The following is a 16,454-nucleotide window of genomic DNA, read 5'->3' as shown; positions in this document are numbered from 1 at the left end:
GGCCAGAGATCTGCTCCAGTGGCTGCTGTGTTTATGCATGAGTGTGTGTGTAATAGCGTCTGTGCATTGTGGAAAGGTCAGACAGCCATTAGGAAAGGGGCTTCTTTTCTCTAGAGGTGCGAGTCATTCATTCGTGTCAGGGTGATGAATCTCTTCTGTACTCAAAGTGGGTTCTTAGTGACAGCAGTGGCATGTGTGCATTATTACATCCTCTAATTAACATCCACAAGTGGAGGTTATTTGTCATTCTGATTGGGACCTTGTCTAAACTGGGGTATCATCTATACCACACATGCAGCCACACACCGAGGACCAGGGTCAGAGTCCAATCAGAGGTCGACCGACCTCATCAAGAAACAATGTGAAAAAAGTGTGTGTGTATGTAACGTAATGTGTATTTATCTGTGTGCGTCTCTATGTTTAACATAGCAGGGTGTTCTTTCCTGTGAAAGAGTCTGCTTTCTTTGAGGGGATCACTGAGGCCAGTTAGTTTCCATGCTGTCAACTCCCAAGCATACACCCTGGTTTCTCACTCCCTTCATCCCTCCGTGCATCTTTTCATCGCTCCCTCTCCCTCTGCTCTGCAGTCTTTCTTCCAGCCCTCTCTCCATATTATGAAAGTCAGTTTCGAGAACTCTCTTCCTTATTTGGAAAGTTTCTCCATTCCATGCAGGTCATTCTAGTCCAACTGACCAATCCAGTGGTTAGTCCGTCTGGTGTGTCAGCCAATCCTGTTTCTCCCATATCCTTTTAAGGACTGCCCATCTCTGACTCTGGTGGCTGATGTGAAATTATCTGCTTTCCTGTTCTCTTGTGTCTCCACTGACTTCATTTCACTTTTTATTGCATTGCACAATGTCCTTCTCTCCCTAACAACTAACTTAACTGTCTTAGCCTTTGTTCACTGGCTAAAAATAAAAAAAACCCTGAACCAATTCACAGCCAGAGATTTACTTCCACTTTTAATTAAATGTTTGATGAACCACAAACAAAGTTTGTAGCCGGTACCACCATTCAACATGCATGTGTTCCACTTTCCATAAAACCACAAGCAACACAGTGATTGTTAATACTTCATTAGAGTTCATGATTTGCACCATGTAAACACAAACAGATCTGTGAGAGGAACCTCTGAATTCCTCTGCTGATATTACTCCTTGCTTAGCAATGCAACTCAGAAAGAACATGCATATGATCCTGCTTTATGTAATAGAGTGAGTCTCAGAAATCATAATGTGTTCTGATTTATTTATACAGGGGGACAGATGGCAACAACCAATCACTGCTGCCACTGTAAGCACAAGCTGAGGTGCAGTGTGTGATAGGGGAGATCGATGAGGTTGATTGGCAAAGAGCAGTTTGTTATGTTCAGTTTGTATGTTGTTCGCCTGACAACAACTTCGCTGGGGTTAAAGAGGCTTGAAGCTAGTGCAGAAATCATTTAATCTCAGTGGTATGGCAGTTATGTCAGCAGACATGGATTGAAAGGTATATGGTCAACATGAAAGTAGATTAAGCCATTTCTCATCTTCATCATGGCAGTATATACTGTAAGTGTGCAGAGGCTGAAGGCATGCTGTCACTAACATACTGTTGTTGTAAGATCCTGTGTGATAGATGATATGATTATATCATGTCATGAATTTGCAAGGTTTCGTTCAACCAGTCGAAATTGTTATATATACTGTATGTATTATGATAAATAATACACAAACATAAATGTTCTTATTAAAATGATAATAATAGAGTCACACCTTCAACAGGTTGCACCGGTACTTCTGAGCGTCTCCTCCTTTGTTTTGTAGTCTTGTTTTTCAGACTCAGATAAGTGGTGTCCTAAAGTGGTTGCTAAGTTGTTCAGTAATAACATCCAACCCCTGGGAGTGTTTTGGCTCAGGCTATTTTCTAAATATTTTTGTATATAAACCTCTGATCTATAATTGTTGCACCAGCATCATGATTCCCTCCCTCATTGTGAATCTTTCCACTTCCTTCTTTGACACAGGCAGATTTAGCTTAATCTCTACTCCCCAGGCCACAAAACAGCTTCAGCTGCGCTTAAAAAAAACAATTCAATACTCTTTAAAATCAAGTGCAGATACTAATTACTACGGTATATGTACAGTATGTCTTTGGTTTATTGAAAATACACCATCCCATCCATGGGATGCTTTGTGATGAGGGCACTACTTTACTCTGAATTCTATTTATTCATCTATGTGTACAATAAAAAAGCTAATTTTAGTACCATCATCAATAGAATTGGTTCAGACTTGTGCTTGTGGATCCAAGGTGTTTTCCAAAAAAAACATACTTTGGTTCAGTATCTCTACTAATTCTGACTTTTTCTTTTGACTTTTCACTGTGAAATTTATAAAGCTACACTACATTTCAATAGAGATTAAAGTTATGACTGTAATCACTACCAAATGAAACTGTGCGTACATCATTTTTGGGAGTGTGCACAGAAACTGGGCGATCTGGTATGGTTAAATTCACACATTCTTCCCCTGGCTTTATGCTTCCATCCTATATAAATTACCCTGTCAACAGTTAGTATTGCAGCATCTCTTTGGCAAACCAAAAGACAAATGCACTTAACTTGAACCATTTTCAAGCCTTTGCAAAAAAAAAAAAAAACTGTGTAGTGAGAAAAAAACTAAACTGAGGTCCTTCTGATGTTTTAGTCAGCACACTGACTAAAAATTTACTAGAGCTGCATAAAAACACCCACAGACATGTTGCTAGTAAGAGCTTATCTTACATATTAAAAGGACTTTGTGGAAGGAAATCTGTGCAAGAGAACAATTTCTACTGTCAAAGGTGATTCCTGGTCTTATGAAAGAGAGATTAAGCTGTGGAATAGTTGGAGGATAATTACTGCCTCTGCTACTTGTGCTCATTGTGTGATGCCCACCTACACATTATCCCAATACATAATAAAATGCTTTGCCCCTATTACCACATTCAATATCATGGTGGTCACACCTTCAATAGGTTGCACTGGTACTTCTGAGCGTCTCCTCCTTTGTTTTGTAGTCTTGTTTTTCAGACTCAGATAAGTGGTGTCCTAAAGTGGTTGCTTGCTATCAAAACATAATATTTCACTTGTAAGTATAGGTGACTTAGTAATATGAAGTAAGCATTGAGACCTTATAGGGGTGTGATGATACACTTAGCTCATGAGACAAGATGATACATGATACTGGTTCACAAGAATGAGCTAAGATGATATTTGAACACAATTTAAAAAAAAAAAGTTCAATGAAAAAATATATTGACTGGAAAAATAGTCTTTTATTAGACTGGAAGTCACAAAATGCAAAACGATACAGGTGCATTTTTAAACATTTTAACTAATCATTTTGTAATGAATGCCACCTCAGTTCTACTTTCTGAGTATAAATTAGCAGGCATTCAGATTGATCCAGTAAAACATAACTCCCTGCTGTTTTAACACACAGGGTTGTGTTGGTCAGGGGGTGAGGGGCTGCAGGGGAGTGTTGTACTGTAGGCGTGTGTGGTACGGCCACACTGTAACAAGTCAGTGTGAGTGGCTTCATTCACGTTTCCAGCCCAGGCAGGAGTTTTTGTTGTTTTTGTTAGCCATGCTGCTAACGTAGCCTACTCTACTTTAGCCCCAATTCTCCCACCAGTGTGTCGGCATGTTAGATTTAAGAAAACCACGGTTTAACATCCGCAACTAATGAAAATGCACGGCGTGTTGTTATGGTGCATAAAAACACAGCAGAGAGTTGCGTTTTTGACAAACTTGAATGCACCGTTACTTTGCCATCATACCGTCATTCTGTCATACTGTCATACTGGCTGCTGCTCAGGTTCTGTTATGTACTGATATAGCAAGACAACTTTTGCCTCAATGAGAAATATCATCGCATTCTAATATGGCGAAATTTTGTAGCATGAGATCTTGTCACACCCCTAAGACCCCTGGACATCAAAAATGTCAAAACATGATATCATGCAGTAAGAGTAATGGTATTTCATAATGAACGCTGCAAGAAACTCAGAACACAAAAAGTCTTGTTAAATGTCACACTAAGCACCCTTTATAAATCTAAAAGAGCTGGCATGGGACACCAGCAGCACTGACACTTCATCCATCAATACACACTCACAAACATTAGGGCACATACACATTCAGAGATTTACAAGCTCTAGGTGTCCATCATGATGTGACTGTACCAGTGGTAATGTGTTAACAGCTGAACCCTGCAGAGCCCTGAACAGTGGGGAGCTGTGCTGGTGTGACCATAACTCTGTCCGACATGGCAACAACCTCGTACAAAGTTTCATCCAGCTGAATTACAGCAGGTCTCAAACTATCACCTCAAAGCACTGTAAGTTTTATAGCTAGTACAGTACTTCTAAACCCTTTCAGATCTTTAGTTAGACTCTTCTGCAGCCCTCCAGATGTGCCAGTGTCAATACAAGTTTTAGTTACATTAACACATTTGCTTAAACCAATAGGTCATTATAGTAAACAGATTTTGCTTTGGAAGGGTAGAGACAAACAACTTATACAGTATGATCATTTCTGTAACGAGACCTTGTAGACCAAAGCTCTGGCTGCACATGAGGTAATGTGTTAAGTTTATCCAGTGGTTTGAAAACTACATCCATCAAACTACCAAACTAAAGCAAGTAACTCAAGTATTATTTGTTTCTATGTGTAAAATCTCTTTAAATGGTGCTAAAGTCTGGATGAGCATACAGACACACAGTGCTGCCGATCTCTCTATGCACTACCATATGGTAAAAGACTCCAAGCCTGAACCTGGTTCAGATCCAACCACCAGTCTGAGCCACTCCTGTGAGAATTTCCTTTGATTCATGACGTCTAGCATTAGCGCTGGGCAGCAAACCCAAATACCTACTTTACCAACCCTGCTCTCTCTTCCTTCAGTTCAGAAAAACAGCAGCTGTTTTCATAGCTCAGGTCTCCTGCCGTCCCTCCTGAAAGCCAACTCATACAACCACTTCCTCCACCTCATCAGCTCAGTGTTACTAAAGCAAAAATCATCCCTTGCACAGGCTTCCACTATGGTTTTAAACAATTTATGCTAGATTTGTGAACACGAACATGAATACACGTATCTGTTGGTAGTTACAAACACTGTGTCAAGCTTGAAATGTTATTTGATGCAGCTGTCCCTGTGACAAGTCAGAATCCTTTATGAGAATATACTCATTTTAGATGCATTTAATTTAGAGTAAACACTTAAATGTACAGAGAAACTTCAGAAACAATTCTCATTTGATATTGAAGTCTAGACACTCATGGCTCAAGCTGGGGGAACTGCTCATTCCACTAATAAAACTCCATCCATACTGATCTCCACTGCCTTTGTGTAAATGTAATAAAACAATTAAACAATTTCATGATGTTGCCTTATTTTAAAAACAGTAGATATTGGGCTCATAGTTTCCACTTTGTCTTTAGAATTTATAGCAGTTCAAAAAAAGGGTTTGTCTGAAAGTCTTGAGGCTTATTAACAAGAACTCCTGTAAAGGTTTTACAAAGTCTGTAGGGTTTGCTGTGCTCTGTTGATGTTTCACAGCAGCATGAGGCTCCCAGAGAAGAAAAAACATATCAGTCTGCACGGGACATGGCACTTGGCAAACAGGATACGATTAACTCAGTGATGAGCCTGGGGGCTTTAGGCTGAGCGTGGTCAGCCTCTGTTCCTACACGTTACCTGAGGAAACAGTGAAGGCTGGCAGAAACATGACCTTTGGTTAATGGCAGGCCTGCTGTTTTTATTGTGTAATTATGGAATTTAAAGGGGAGAGAGATGACTTATGCTTGGTAATTGCTTCACAGTTGGGAGTCAGTTGTTCTGAGCAGTGTATTTGTGTTGTTGCTGTGGAAAAACTCCAAGAGAAGCAGCGTTACAGTCACTGCTGTTTGGAGAAACCCAGAAGTAAGAAAGAAGCAGTTCAGATATATCAAACTATCATACACAGTGTGGTAGAAGTTGGTCTAGAAGCACCCCTCATATTGATTGTTGACAGGATCAAGATCAGTCTCCTATCTGTTTCAGAATATAGGCTTGTTAGAATTATATACATATTTTATGCATGCCACATGAAAAAAGTGTTCAGAAAGTATTGTCCTTTTTCTTTGTGACAAAGTAAAATGTCTTATGTTATGCAAAATTTGAAATGCAATATTAGTTACTAGGTCAGATCCTTTGCTCCATCCAAACTATGCAAACTGTGGCCATAAACAGGTTATAATTAATTGAGGATGTATAATTTGTGAATGAGTGGTTGATTCTAACCACTGCCTCTGAGTTACTGTCATTCAGTGTAATGAGGGAAAGTCTTTCCGATGACACGTAAAGGTTCAGTGAATCCGATACAGTATGCACTTTAATAGTTTCTATTGTCCATTCTGTGCAATGATAACTTAATTAAAATATAAGGCTAGTCATTTTCTATATTAATAGTGTTTTCAGCAATCCTCATACAGAGACTAAAACCGACACAGCTGTCAGTCCTGGATTAGCTTGTTTGTCTGTGCCATAGACCACCGCTGCTGTTCAAAAATGATTCATCTAGCAGCTCTGTGAGGCTGACGTCTGGCCAAAATACTGGATAAACAGAAAAATCAACCTTGTGATGGTAATAGCTGAAAGGTCTGGAGAGTAAAAAATACAAGATCACAGTCATACCCTGCGGACTGTGACTGTTTGCACCAAGTTTCACAGCAACACAGTTCTCAAGATGGACCGATCGACTGACCAGTACTGCTGCCTTTGGCATGGCTGAAAAACTAAACAAAGAGCAGGCATGGAAATAATTTCAAAAGCAAACAATAATGTATAATTATTTGTACATGGTCCACTGTGGTTACTGCAGCACCTCCCCTCCTTAATCCTTGTCAGGTCTCTACTGTGTTCTCTCTGATAAAGAATAAAATGTATCAGGAACCAGAAAATCATCACTTTTACAAAATATAAAAGCTAATGGATAAAAAAAAGGCCTCTGCTGAACAGAGATTTAAAATGCATGACTGGATAATTTAATGATGTTGTGTTAGAATGAAAACAATCCTTGAATAAAATGCATCAGCACTTGCGCAAAAAAAAAAAAAAAAACATGCACAAGAGGCAGATATCACAAAACTCAGGACCACTGAATATAAAGCCATTCACTGCCCAGCTCTCGTCTAATAACAGTGACATCCTACCTGATCCCTACAGAGCTCACAGAAAGGTGCTCTGGGAGGAAAACACAACGGGTCTGTTGTGGGCTGGGCCTGAAGTCTGAGGTCAAACAGGAACAATAGGACCCATCCAGCAAAAGCCACACAGATCTGTTTACAGCCACAGACGGAAGCTGGCAGCCTCAGCCTGGCACACAGGATGCCACACTGACACCAGCATAAAGGCAGGTGAATGCTTTTGTTATGGGATTCCCCCTTTAACTCTTTTACAAAGCTGAGACACAGTGCTATCACTTCCACCAGGCCTCAGACAGTCCTCTCTGACACATGGAGACACAACACATACTCACAGCTTTGGTTTGGGCTTGACTGGCAGCGGAGGGCCATCCTTCCCAGGGGATGGAGGCAGCTTGGCTGGGGCTACCTGAGCTGGACTTTGGGCCATGACTGGAACATCTGTAAGCTCAGACTGTGGTGGAGGTGGAGGAGGAGATGGAGGTGGTGGGGGTGTAGTTTCTTTAGGCGAACTTGGAGGTGATGGTAGATTTGGGGATTGGCCATTCTGTATAGACACTTTCTCCTTGTCCTTGTCCTTGTCCTCCACCTCTGAGCCCATCTGAACAGGAGGCAGTGCCGACACACTGGGCCAGATCTCCAGCTCCTTAATATGGAAAGCCTCAGTGCCGGGCTGAGGTAGCATCTTGGGTGGCAGCTCCAGGAGGCTGATCTCTGTGGGTGTGGGAGGAGGGGGGAAGGCTGCTGCATCCTCAAACCTGGAGCTGTCACCAGACATGCCATTACTGGATGACTCGTCAGCTGCTGAGGGAAACATACAAAGTGGAAAACTTTGGACTTAGTGTTTAGTTTTGCTTCTGACAAGCACATAGCTCAGTAGATGAGGATTACACACACACACGACTGTATCACAGCTGATCTGACATAAAGCAGCAGCTGGGACCAGTCAGACAGAATGCAGTTCCTGTTTATTCAGCCTTTCCTGGACTGTAGATACACTGTTCTGTCTGTGAGAACACACACACAGAAATCAACTCATACCTCTTACCTTGCTCACACACAACATGTCACAATAACAGGACAAAAGATGGTCATCTTGTTGAGACATACATTCTACAATTGATCCTAAGCCACGGAATGTCCAGGGATTATCAGAGGTCAGTGTTATGATCAAACCCTGATTCATTCGCCAGATTAATTTTGTTCTGGAAAAAAAACATTTTAGAAATGAGAAAACAAGATGTCCATATTCTCATAGCATCTTCTAATATTAAGGTCATTTAAAATAGCAGAGATTCAAGCATTATGATGTAGTGTCTGGCAGGGTACTAATTTCTGATAGTGCCATTATGAAGCCTACAATTAGCTTGTGCTTGCTACCATCATCTGTTACTGTAGCCAACATATCCAAATTCTGTCATTGTGGTAGAGCCTACAGTACATTAAAGCTACAGTATGTGACTTTTTAAAAAACATTTTAGTTGTAGAAATGTGCTCCGGAACTTGTCTTAATGTGGAAAGGTGCTGTCAAAGTGCCCTATGACCCAGACTCACTGAGCAGATATTAGCTTCTAAAAGGCTTTGAGGGGGATTGACTTCTTTAACCAGTCAGAGATTTTCAATTATTTCTACTTGATCAGTAAGTTTTGTTGCATTCTCATTTATTGTAATCTCATGTATCTGAAGAGCTGAACAGAGCGTGGCAGAGCAGAGCAGATCGTAGTACAGCACAGTGGAGCAGGGAGTGGTGGGCGGAGTGGACTGAGTTGGAGTTTCATGCTAGTGCTACCTTAAGTTACATACTGCAACTTGAAATGAAGGCAGCTAATGTAGAAGCACGTCAGTCAAGGTGAATGTGCCTGTCCAAATAATTCTTAATTTTCAAAGCCACATATTAGAAAAAGCAATTGATTTATTTTTAAAGAAAAGTTGACTTCATCTTTATCCTGGAGCAGTTACTCAATATTTTTATAGGGCAAACAGGAACACTCCATCTTAAGAAACTCCCACACTGGCTTCAACGCACCTGCAGTGACGGTGAGTTGGGCTGTGCTGCTGATGGATCCGTACGAGTTGGATGCAGTGCAGCAGATCAAACCTCCGTCCTCTGGAAAGGCCTCGGCTATCACCAGGGTGCAGATCTCCTCTAAAAAAAACCACAACCGCCATCAGTAAACATTTAACCAAACTGTTTATGATCCTAGAAGTTAGATTTGTGGTCTGAAGTAGATCATTGATGATGGGTGGAAATAAAAGACACAGCACAGAATCAAATGACAAGTTGACACTTGATTTATTTGTTATGAGATGTAATGCAGACATCAGATGGGCAGGAAGACAAGTAATGTGCATAATAGACTGATGATGGATATTTCTTATAGACTGGTGAGTCATTATTCATAGTGAGACATGTAAAGAGGAGCAGGCAGAGAGAAGACAAACAAGCATAGATGGAACCATTCAAGAAGAACAGACAGACATGAACACTGAAGCACAGATGTTCAGGGACGTCGGGCTGACTCACAGCCTGAGAGTAACACCTGGAATGACCCCTGATGCGCACATTTGGCTGATATATATCAGCATGTGCCTCACTGTTTGTCTGTGTGCGATTTTGTGTGTGTTTGAGTTTACAGGTGGCGGGGTTGTTCAGACTTTCCCAGAGACTCCCTCTGACTGTGGTAGATGTTATAATGAATGTCTTGTGAGAGAGACTCATTAACCTGTGATTTATTGCAGTCATAACCAAGTGAAAGGCTGATAAAAACATCAAATGTGAGTCCCCAGACAAAGCTAATAATCCATTACTAATTTTAACCACTGACTCCGTTTGAGAATATGAAAGCAGTCATACAGCGAGACACCTGGGAGGAACTTAGGAGACATACCTGGCTCAGCTGCAGATCGGGGCTCTGATTCATAGGGGCAGGGGGGAGGAGAAAAACAGAAATGTTATACTTTGGTTATTTTAGTTACATTTTACTTTAGTTGGGTTGTCAGTTTAGTGTTCAGAATGAAAAAACTACAATGATAACTGAAAAAATGTCTCACTTTTTTGGAGAATACGAAAATCCGGAGAGTCCTGGATCTCCTCTCCTTGGCGGTGCCATCGGACCTGCAGAGGAGGGCTTCCTCGGACCCTGCACTCCAGAACCACAACCTGGCCCTCAGACGCCTGTGTGTCCTGCAAGAGCTGCTCAGTTGTGGGAATAAAGTGAGAGAGAGAGAGATCATGAGTTAAAAAGAGCACGTGAGGGACAGTTGGTGAGGAAATAGGAAGAGACTGGTCAGAGGAAACAAAAATGTGAGGCATTTTATTTCACCACATGACATTAAGCTGCTGGCTTACATATTTTATGTCTGGTGACCATCTTCTTTCTCCTACATGCCCTTCTCCCCATAGAATGGACTTGAAAATAAAATGATCATCTGCTCGTTCACTGTAGGATTTTTCTTATGATAACTCTTCAGGGTAATGACAGTATCACTTTCTGTTGGGTTTCCTTTGACTAACACAATTCTTTAACACTTGACATGCACAGTTTTTTAGAATGCAAAGGTATGTCCACCAAGAACCTGACATCCATCTGGGTTTGGCCAACACATAGTCCAAATCAGCCATAAATTCGACTGTTCACTCTGTCCATTGTTTCAACTTCAGTGTAGAATCTGACTGGTCCAAATAGTCGTCACCTACAGCTGTCAGTTTAGACCCTTAAGGTTACTTTATCAAAATATTGTATTTCACAACCTGCCTAAATGTTTATGATGTCACTTTCTGATTCAATGTAGGTCTGTGTATAATTATTTAACTTGTAAATAATTAGGTTGAAGTTACCTTAGGATAGCAGTAGCTGTATGTTGATCCTATCACATACTCTAATCTGATGTAGCTACATTAAATTCACCTTTAAATGTGTGAAAATGCTGCTTTTAGGCAATAAAATAGGTGAGGAGATGATACTCTTACCCTCAGAACTGCAGGACGAACCATTCCTTACAAATGACAGTTTAATTCCTGTGTCCAAACAGTCACATGACACTTTCATGTGTGTGTGTGTGTGTGTGTGTGTGTGTGTGTGTGTGTGTGTGTGTTGCAGAACACAAAAAGCATCAACACAGGGGCTGATGGAGAAATCACTGTCAACAACTGGATTGTCTCTTCTTCCAGCTAAGAGGGCCAGAGAGGTATCAGTGTCAGTGTGAAGCAATGTGCCTGTGAGCCCGAGTCCCCCTCACTCACTCTGTGTGTATTGGGCATGATTACATTTTGGGGAGACAAAGGGTAGAATGCACATCATTGGCCTGAGTGTGTCTATGTGGGTTGTATGGGTGATATCATGGTGCTGACTTCACTAGAAGCAAACATCCTCTCACTGAGATGATTAAAGCCTGCAACAGTTTTTAAAGGAGGTGTGGGGGTGGGTAGTGTGAAGGCAAACAAATGTCTTTTTGTAATGAAGTGGAAAATGATTTAGGGCCTGACTGGCTGAATGAGAGCAAAAGAGACCTGACCCTTGTGGGTTTGGCAAAGCTGTTTGAAGTTCTGCTTCAGCCCGTCTCAGTCCTGCCATCACAAGATCCATAGCCTGAGGAGGAGGGAGCTGGGTGTTGATGGGGGAGTGAAGAGTCTGAGCTGTTCTGGAGCTCGAGGAGCAGCTCTCACCATGTTTTATCTGATCTCCATTGCTGAAACCCAGCACTGCATACTGCTATTATGGGAAGGCACAGATTCTGAGTACATGTGTATCAGGTTATGTCCAGGTTTGTGTGTAAGTGTTGCATGTAAATAAATATGTATGTATCTGAGGTGATAGTCCCTTAGGCCCAATTAGGGAAAATTTTAATGCTACCGCATATAAAACACTTGAAAATGCTTCAAACCACCTTCTACATCGGAGAAGGCCCCTACTGCTTGGAAAAACAAGACCTAACCCCTTTGGGATGAAGTGAAATGTCAACTACAGACAGGTGTTATCTCCCAGCATTAGTGTTCAGCCTCATTACTGGTTGTGAGGCTCAGTGGGGGCAGATCCCTGTTCCAAAATCATATGGCATAACCAGAAGAAAAGAGGCAGTTGTGTCAGCAGCAGCTTAACATGATTCAACAACCATATCGGGTTTGGATGTCCACTTACTTTTGATGATATAGGGTACTTATGACATGTTGTGTGCACGGACTTACCTTGGTGAACAAAGGAGGCCCTGACACTTCACTATACAGTGACGACACTGGGCTCTGCATCTAGAAGACAACACAAACTTAGTTTTTGAGCCTGTTGAGAAACATCAGTGAAGAAGATGTTTATGTGCCGCTTTGGCTCTACTACTCTTTGTGCTTCAGATGGCTCACCCGCTGCAGTGGCTGAGACAGGGACTGGACCAGAGTGGAGCGACATGGGAGGACCTCCGAGGTTTTGGGTGATGAGGAGCGTATTGTCAGGGACATTGAAGTAGTCTTTTTCTGAACTCTAAAGTGAACAAAAGATAAATTAGCACACAAACAGAACCAAGAAAAAAGGAGACATTTCTCAACTACATGCTTTTACTGTATTTAAAGTATGATACTTGAATCAAAGAAAAACATCTCTGCAACAATCAAGATGATATCAGTAACCTTGGCTTCAGTGAATAAACAGAAAGAGAATCAGGAAGTAGCCCAGATGGAGTCAGATTTACACAACGCATAATAACCACAAACATTTAGAAAGCCAGAAGGCACTCAGAGCCAGATGCACAATCCTAAAAGTACATTATTTTAATACTAGAACATGATTAGAAATGTTTCATTTGTATTGTAATCTAAATGCACACAAAAACAAGATTATATAAGTAACAGATAATTTAGGTCCCCTTGTGCAATTTTGAAAAAAAGTCAAAAAAGTCCTCTAAATAATTTTGCAAACTCATGCGACCACATCTGGATTTGCCCCATGACCTAATGTGTCACTAAATAATCATTTTAACATTAATTTTTTTTTTAAACTGAAAAAGAAAAAATAAAAGGAGAGCGTGAGAGTGGCCAAGAGGTAAAAGGTTTAACATTTAGAAAAAACTGCAGGGGACAAACTTCACAGGGTATTTTTTTTACCCTATTAACCCTCTGCACCTGTCGCTATTTATACTGTGGCCTGTGTACTGGGTCAGGGTCATGTCTCTTAAAGGCCTATTCGAGGCTGTAGTTAAATAAGAGCAGGCAGTGGACCTGATAAGCTGCTGCAGGGCTCATTTAACCTGTTCATGGATTCAAGGTCCATTGGGTTATGGGGTGACAAGTCATTCCGAAACACACGTACTGAGGCATGGTTCCTGATCTGGACTTTGACGCTGCTCCTTCCCCTTCTGAGTCAGATGATGAAACTCCTGGGACAAAAATACAAGTAGTGCTTGTTAGTTCTTTTTATTCCTATAAAATACCTGTATGTAAAACATAATAAACTGTTTAGAAATATCTTAATCAATGTAGCTGCTGTTTCTTTATGAGCAAAATATGTGTCAAAGTTATGAATATATCAATATATGTATGATAATAAAGCACCATACAAAGTAGATGTTGCTACACATTCTTTTAGGATAATTATGCCATCTATTAAGTGATAGAAACTGAGTATTTGAACTTTACTGAGCTAAAACAATAGCAAAGTCCTTCCTATTTTGTACTATAAAGCAATCTCAGTTTGTACTGTAAAGCATTCCAGCACATTAGCCACCGTGGATGCCCACATTAGTACAGTATAATTAATGTAATGATTATCTGGTGTGAAAATAACATGAAAATATCATTTCTGACCTTCAATGTAAACTTCAGCAGAGGTGTTGTCAGCTCCAAGACTGTTGGAGGCTACGCAGGTGTAACGTCCTGTGTCGTCCTCAAAGGCTTCAGCGATCACCAGTGTGTGCAGGTCACCATCCCTCCAGATTTGTATGTCAGGAGAGCTGTGCAGCTCACGGCCTTCACAGAACCACCTGGCAGAGGAGGTGAGTCACAGCTTAGGTTATTTTCACATGGTGTGCAAATCAGAATTGTGTTGTCTTACTGAACAAAGTCTAATAATAATCATTTTAAAAGTAAAGCTACAGCTGAACTGGTATACCAAGTTTCAGGAAGAGTGACACACTAGTCAGTGAGTGAAGACACAGACACTAAAATATCCCATCGTACCCAGTATCTTGTTCAAAGTGGTGCTCAGTTGCTAACACTTAGCAAACTATACTATGCTCAATTATAGTATACAGTATACATACAATTTGCATTATTCACAGTAGCAAAACAGATTTTGAAACACATTAATACATAGTATAAAAACTCTAAACCATAATTTTTAAATAATGTTGCCTGTAAACATAAAGTGCATTTCAATTTTGTGTCATCTGATTAGCTGGTTTATTTAGCTAGCTTAAGTTATGGTGGTGTCTTTGGTGCACATGTATGCTTTCAAACTGCTGTGCAAAAACACTTCAGTCTTCAGAAATGATGATGACTTTAAAATGTGGGTCATTTTGGACATTATTCTTACCAGATTTAATGCTGACCAACTTAACAGTTGAGATCTGGAGATGCAGCAAGACTGATTTTTAATGGGTGCCATTTTTCAGAGTTTGCATTTATTCCATTTAAATGTAAATGAATATTCCAGTAAAAGCAAAAGTTACATTACAGACCACAGGAAATAGGACTCATTGCTGAAATGTACAGTATGTCTCTTCTCAATAAAATCTTATCTGACAAGCAAGGGCCATCACTCTTCATAACAAATAGTTGAACTTGCCAGATAAGATGGAGGCCTCCTAATTTAACTCACATCTGTAACTACACAAGACACCCTGAGGCACTGACAGGACATCATGTTACGGGAAGCTGATAGACCCTTCCCATCCTTCCAATCAGAGGCATGTGTCTGGGCATGCGCTGGGCTCTCCTCAGCCTCCTTAGGGACTGCTGACACCAGCTTTGCTCCTTGATCTGAGGCTGAGGAGGGATGAGAGAGTTTACAACCAGCTTTACCTGTCTCATCCCTTTTCACAGAGTTATGATTAAAGCAGACCCCCCAGTACCATCTCACCACATCAAATACAGGATCAAACAGCAAGGGTCACATCACACATCTCCTACAAATACACCCACACATAAAGCTCTGGCCTCAAATGTCATGATTTGTGAGAGTCTGTTGCTTTACTAATGTCTCATAGTCTTTTTGAAGCCAAGATAACAGCACTCCACTGACGCATTACGCACTGTAGAGCCCATCAACACCCTATTAAAGAAGAAGGCATACATGTCTCCTTCCCCTCTCTGCCTCTGCATTGACAGGAAGAGGGCCAAGAAGAAGAACAGCTGTTGTGTCCATTCAGACCCCTGACCTAAGGACATTCCAGCTATCTTGGAGAGCTGTATAAAAAATTCCTGACTTCCTGCTGCATGGTCATTACTTGATTTTATACACGCTGGTGTGTCAGTCAAAAAGCAGGCTGACTCTTGTTCTAGAAACCAATCCATCAGCCAAAATATCCGGGCAACACTTCATACCAGAGGATTTACAACTGACAGAGTGGGTGTGGGAGCAGAGGCCGGGACAGAGAAAGTGAATGAAAAAAAAAAGCTACGTACTGAAACAGGAGGTGAATTAGCGTGAGTCAGGCTGGGTCAGACAGGAAAAATTACACGCTGACGGATCATACTGAGCAATTCGTCAGTAGCAGTGACAGGTGGAGCAGTGCAAACTAGTCACTATGTTTCTGCTTTGTCTGCTGTTTTTTTTTTCAATCACCAAACCCCCTGAACAATAGACTCCTCGTGGTAGTTCCTCTGTCTTATCACTTGATGAAGTGGAACAACGGAAACTTGGCTGGTTCTCTCAAGCAGCCAGACTCCAGTGTGTTAAATGATAGGAAACAGATCATGGCATGAGACTAATGAAGAACTGTTCATGGCACGAGCCAGAAGACCTTATCACTGGTGTGTCAGCCCTCAAGGCAACAGAGGCCAAGAGTCATCTGCCACGCTTCAGCAGCTACCTGTGCATCAAACATATGATCCAGACAGAGAAAGGATCCTGTGTGACAAGACTTTTCCACATGATACGGGCCACATTCTGTAGTGTGGAACTGACAGAGAGTAAAAAGTTGACTGTTTGACTTAGCCAATATGTCTGTGCGGTCTTGAAATACATTTTTCTAGATTATACCAGGCAAAGAAAAGGAAAAACATGTTTAGGTGACTGCCACATCTGCTGGGGATTTGCTTTGC

General features: G+C 41.2%; 1 protein-coding gene across 1 annotated transcript in view; it reads right to left on the bottom strand.

The window, feature by feature from the left end:
- The window catches only part of palld (palladin, cytoskeletal associated protein), a 53,038-nt gene that overhangs the window by 18,658 nt on the left and 17,926 nt on the right, over positions 1-16,454 (bottom strand). The window contains exons 4-11 of the mRNA XM_020603354.1: positions 13,998-14,173; positions 13,504-13,570; positions 12,561-12,678; positions 12,393-12,452; positions 10,259-10,400; positions 10,096-10,119; positions 9,234-9,353; positions 7,543-8,011 (exon numbers count right to left, since the gene is read on the bottom strand). Of these exons, the coding sequence (XP_020459010.1) occupies positions 7,543-8,011; positions 9,234-9,353; positions 10,096-10,119; positions 10,259-10,400; positions 12,393-12,452; positions 12,561-12,678; positions 13,504-13,570; positions 13,998-14,173 (1,176 nt within the window). The remainder of the gene's footprint in view (positions 1-7,542; positions 8,012-9,233; positions 9,354-10,095; positions 10,120-10,258; positions 10,401-12,392; positions 12,453-12,560; positions 12,679-13,503; positions 13,571-13,997; positions 14,174-16,454) is intronic.

Source organism: Monopterus albus, unplaced genomic scaffold (genome assembly GCF_001952655.1).
Source record: "Monopterus albus unplaced genomic scaffold, M_albus_1.0 scaffold61.1, whole genome shotgun sequence".
Taxonomy (NCBI): Eukaryota; Metazoa; Chordata; class Actinopteri; order Synbranchiformes; family Synbranchidae; genus Monopterus; species Monopterus albus.
The sequence above is the reverse complement of the archived record's forward strand: the minus strand, read 5'-3'. Positions and strand labels throughout refer to the sequence as shown.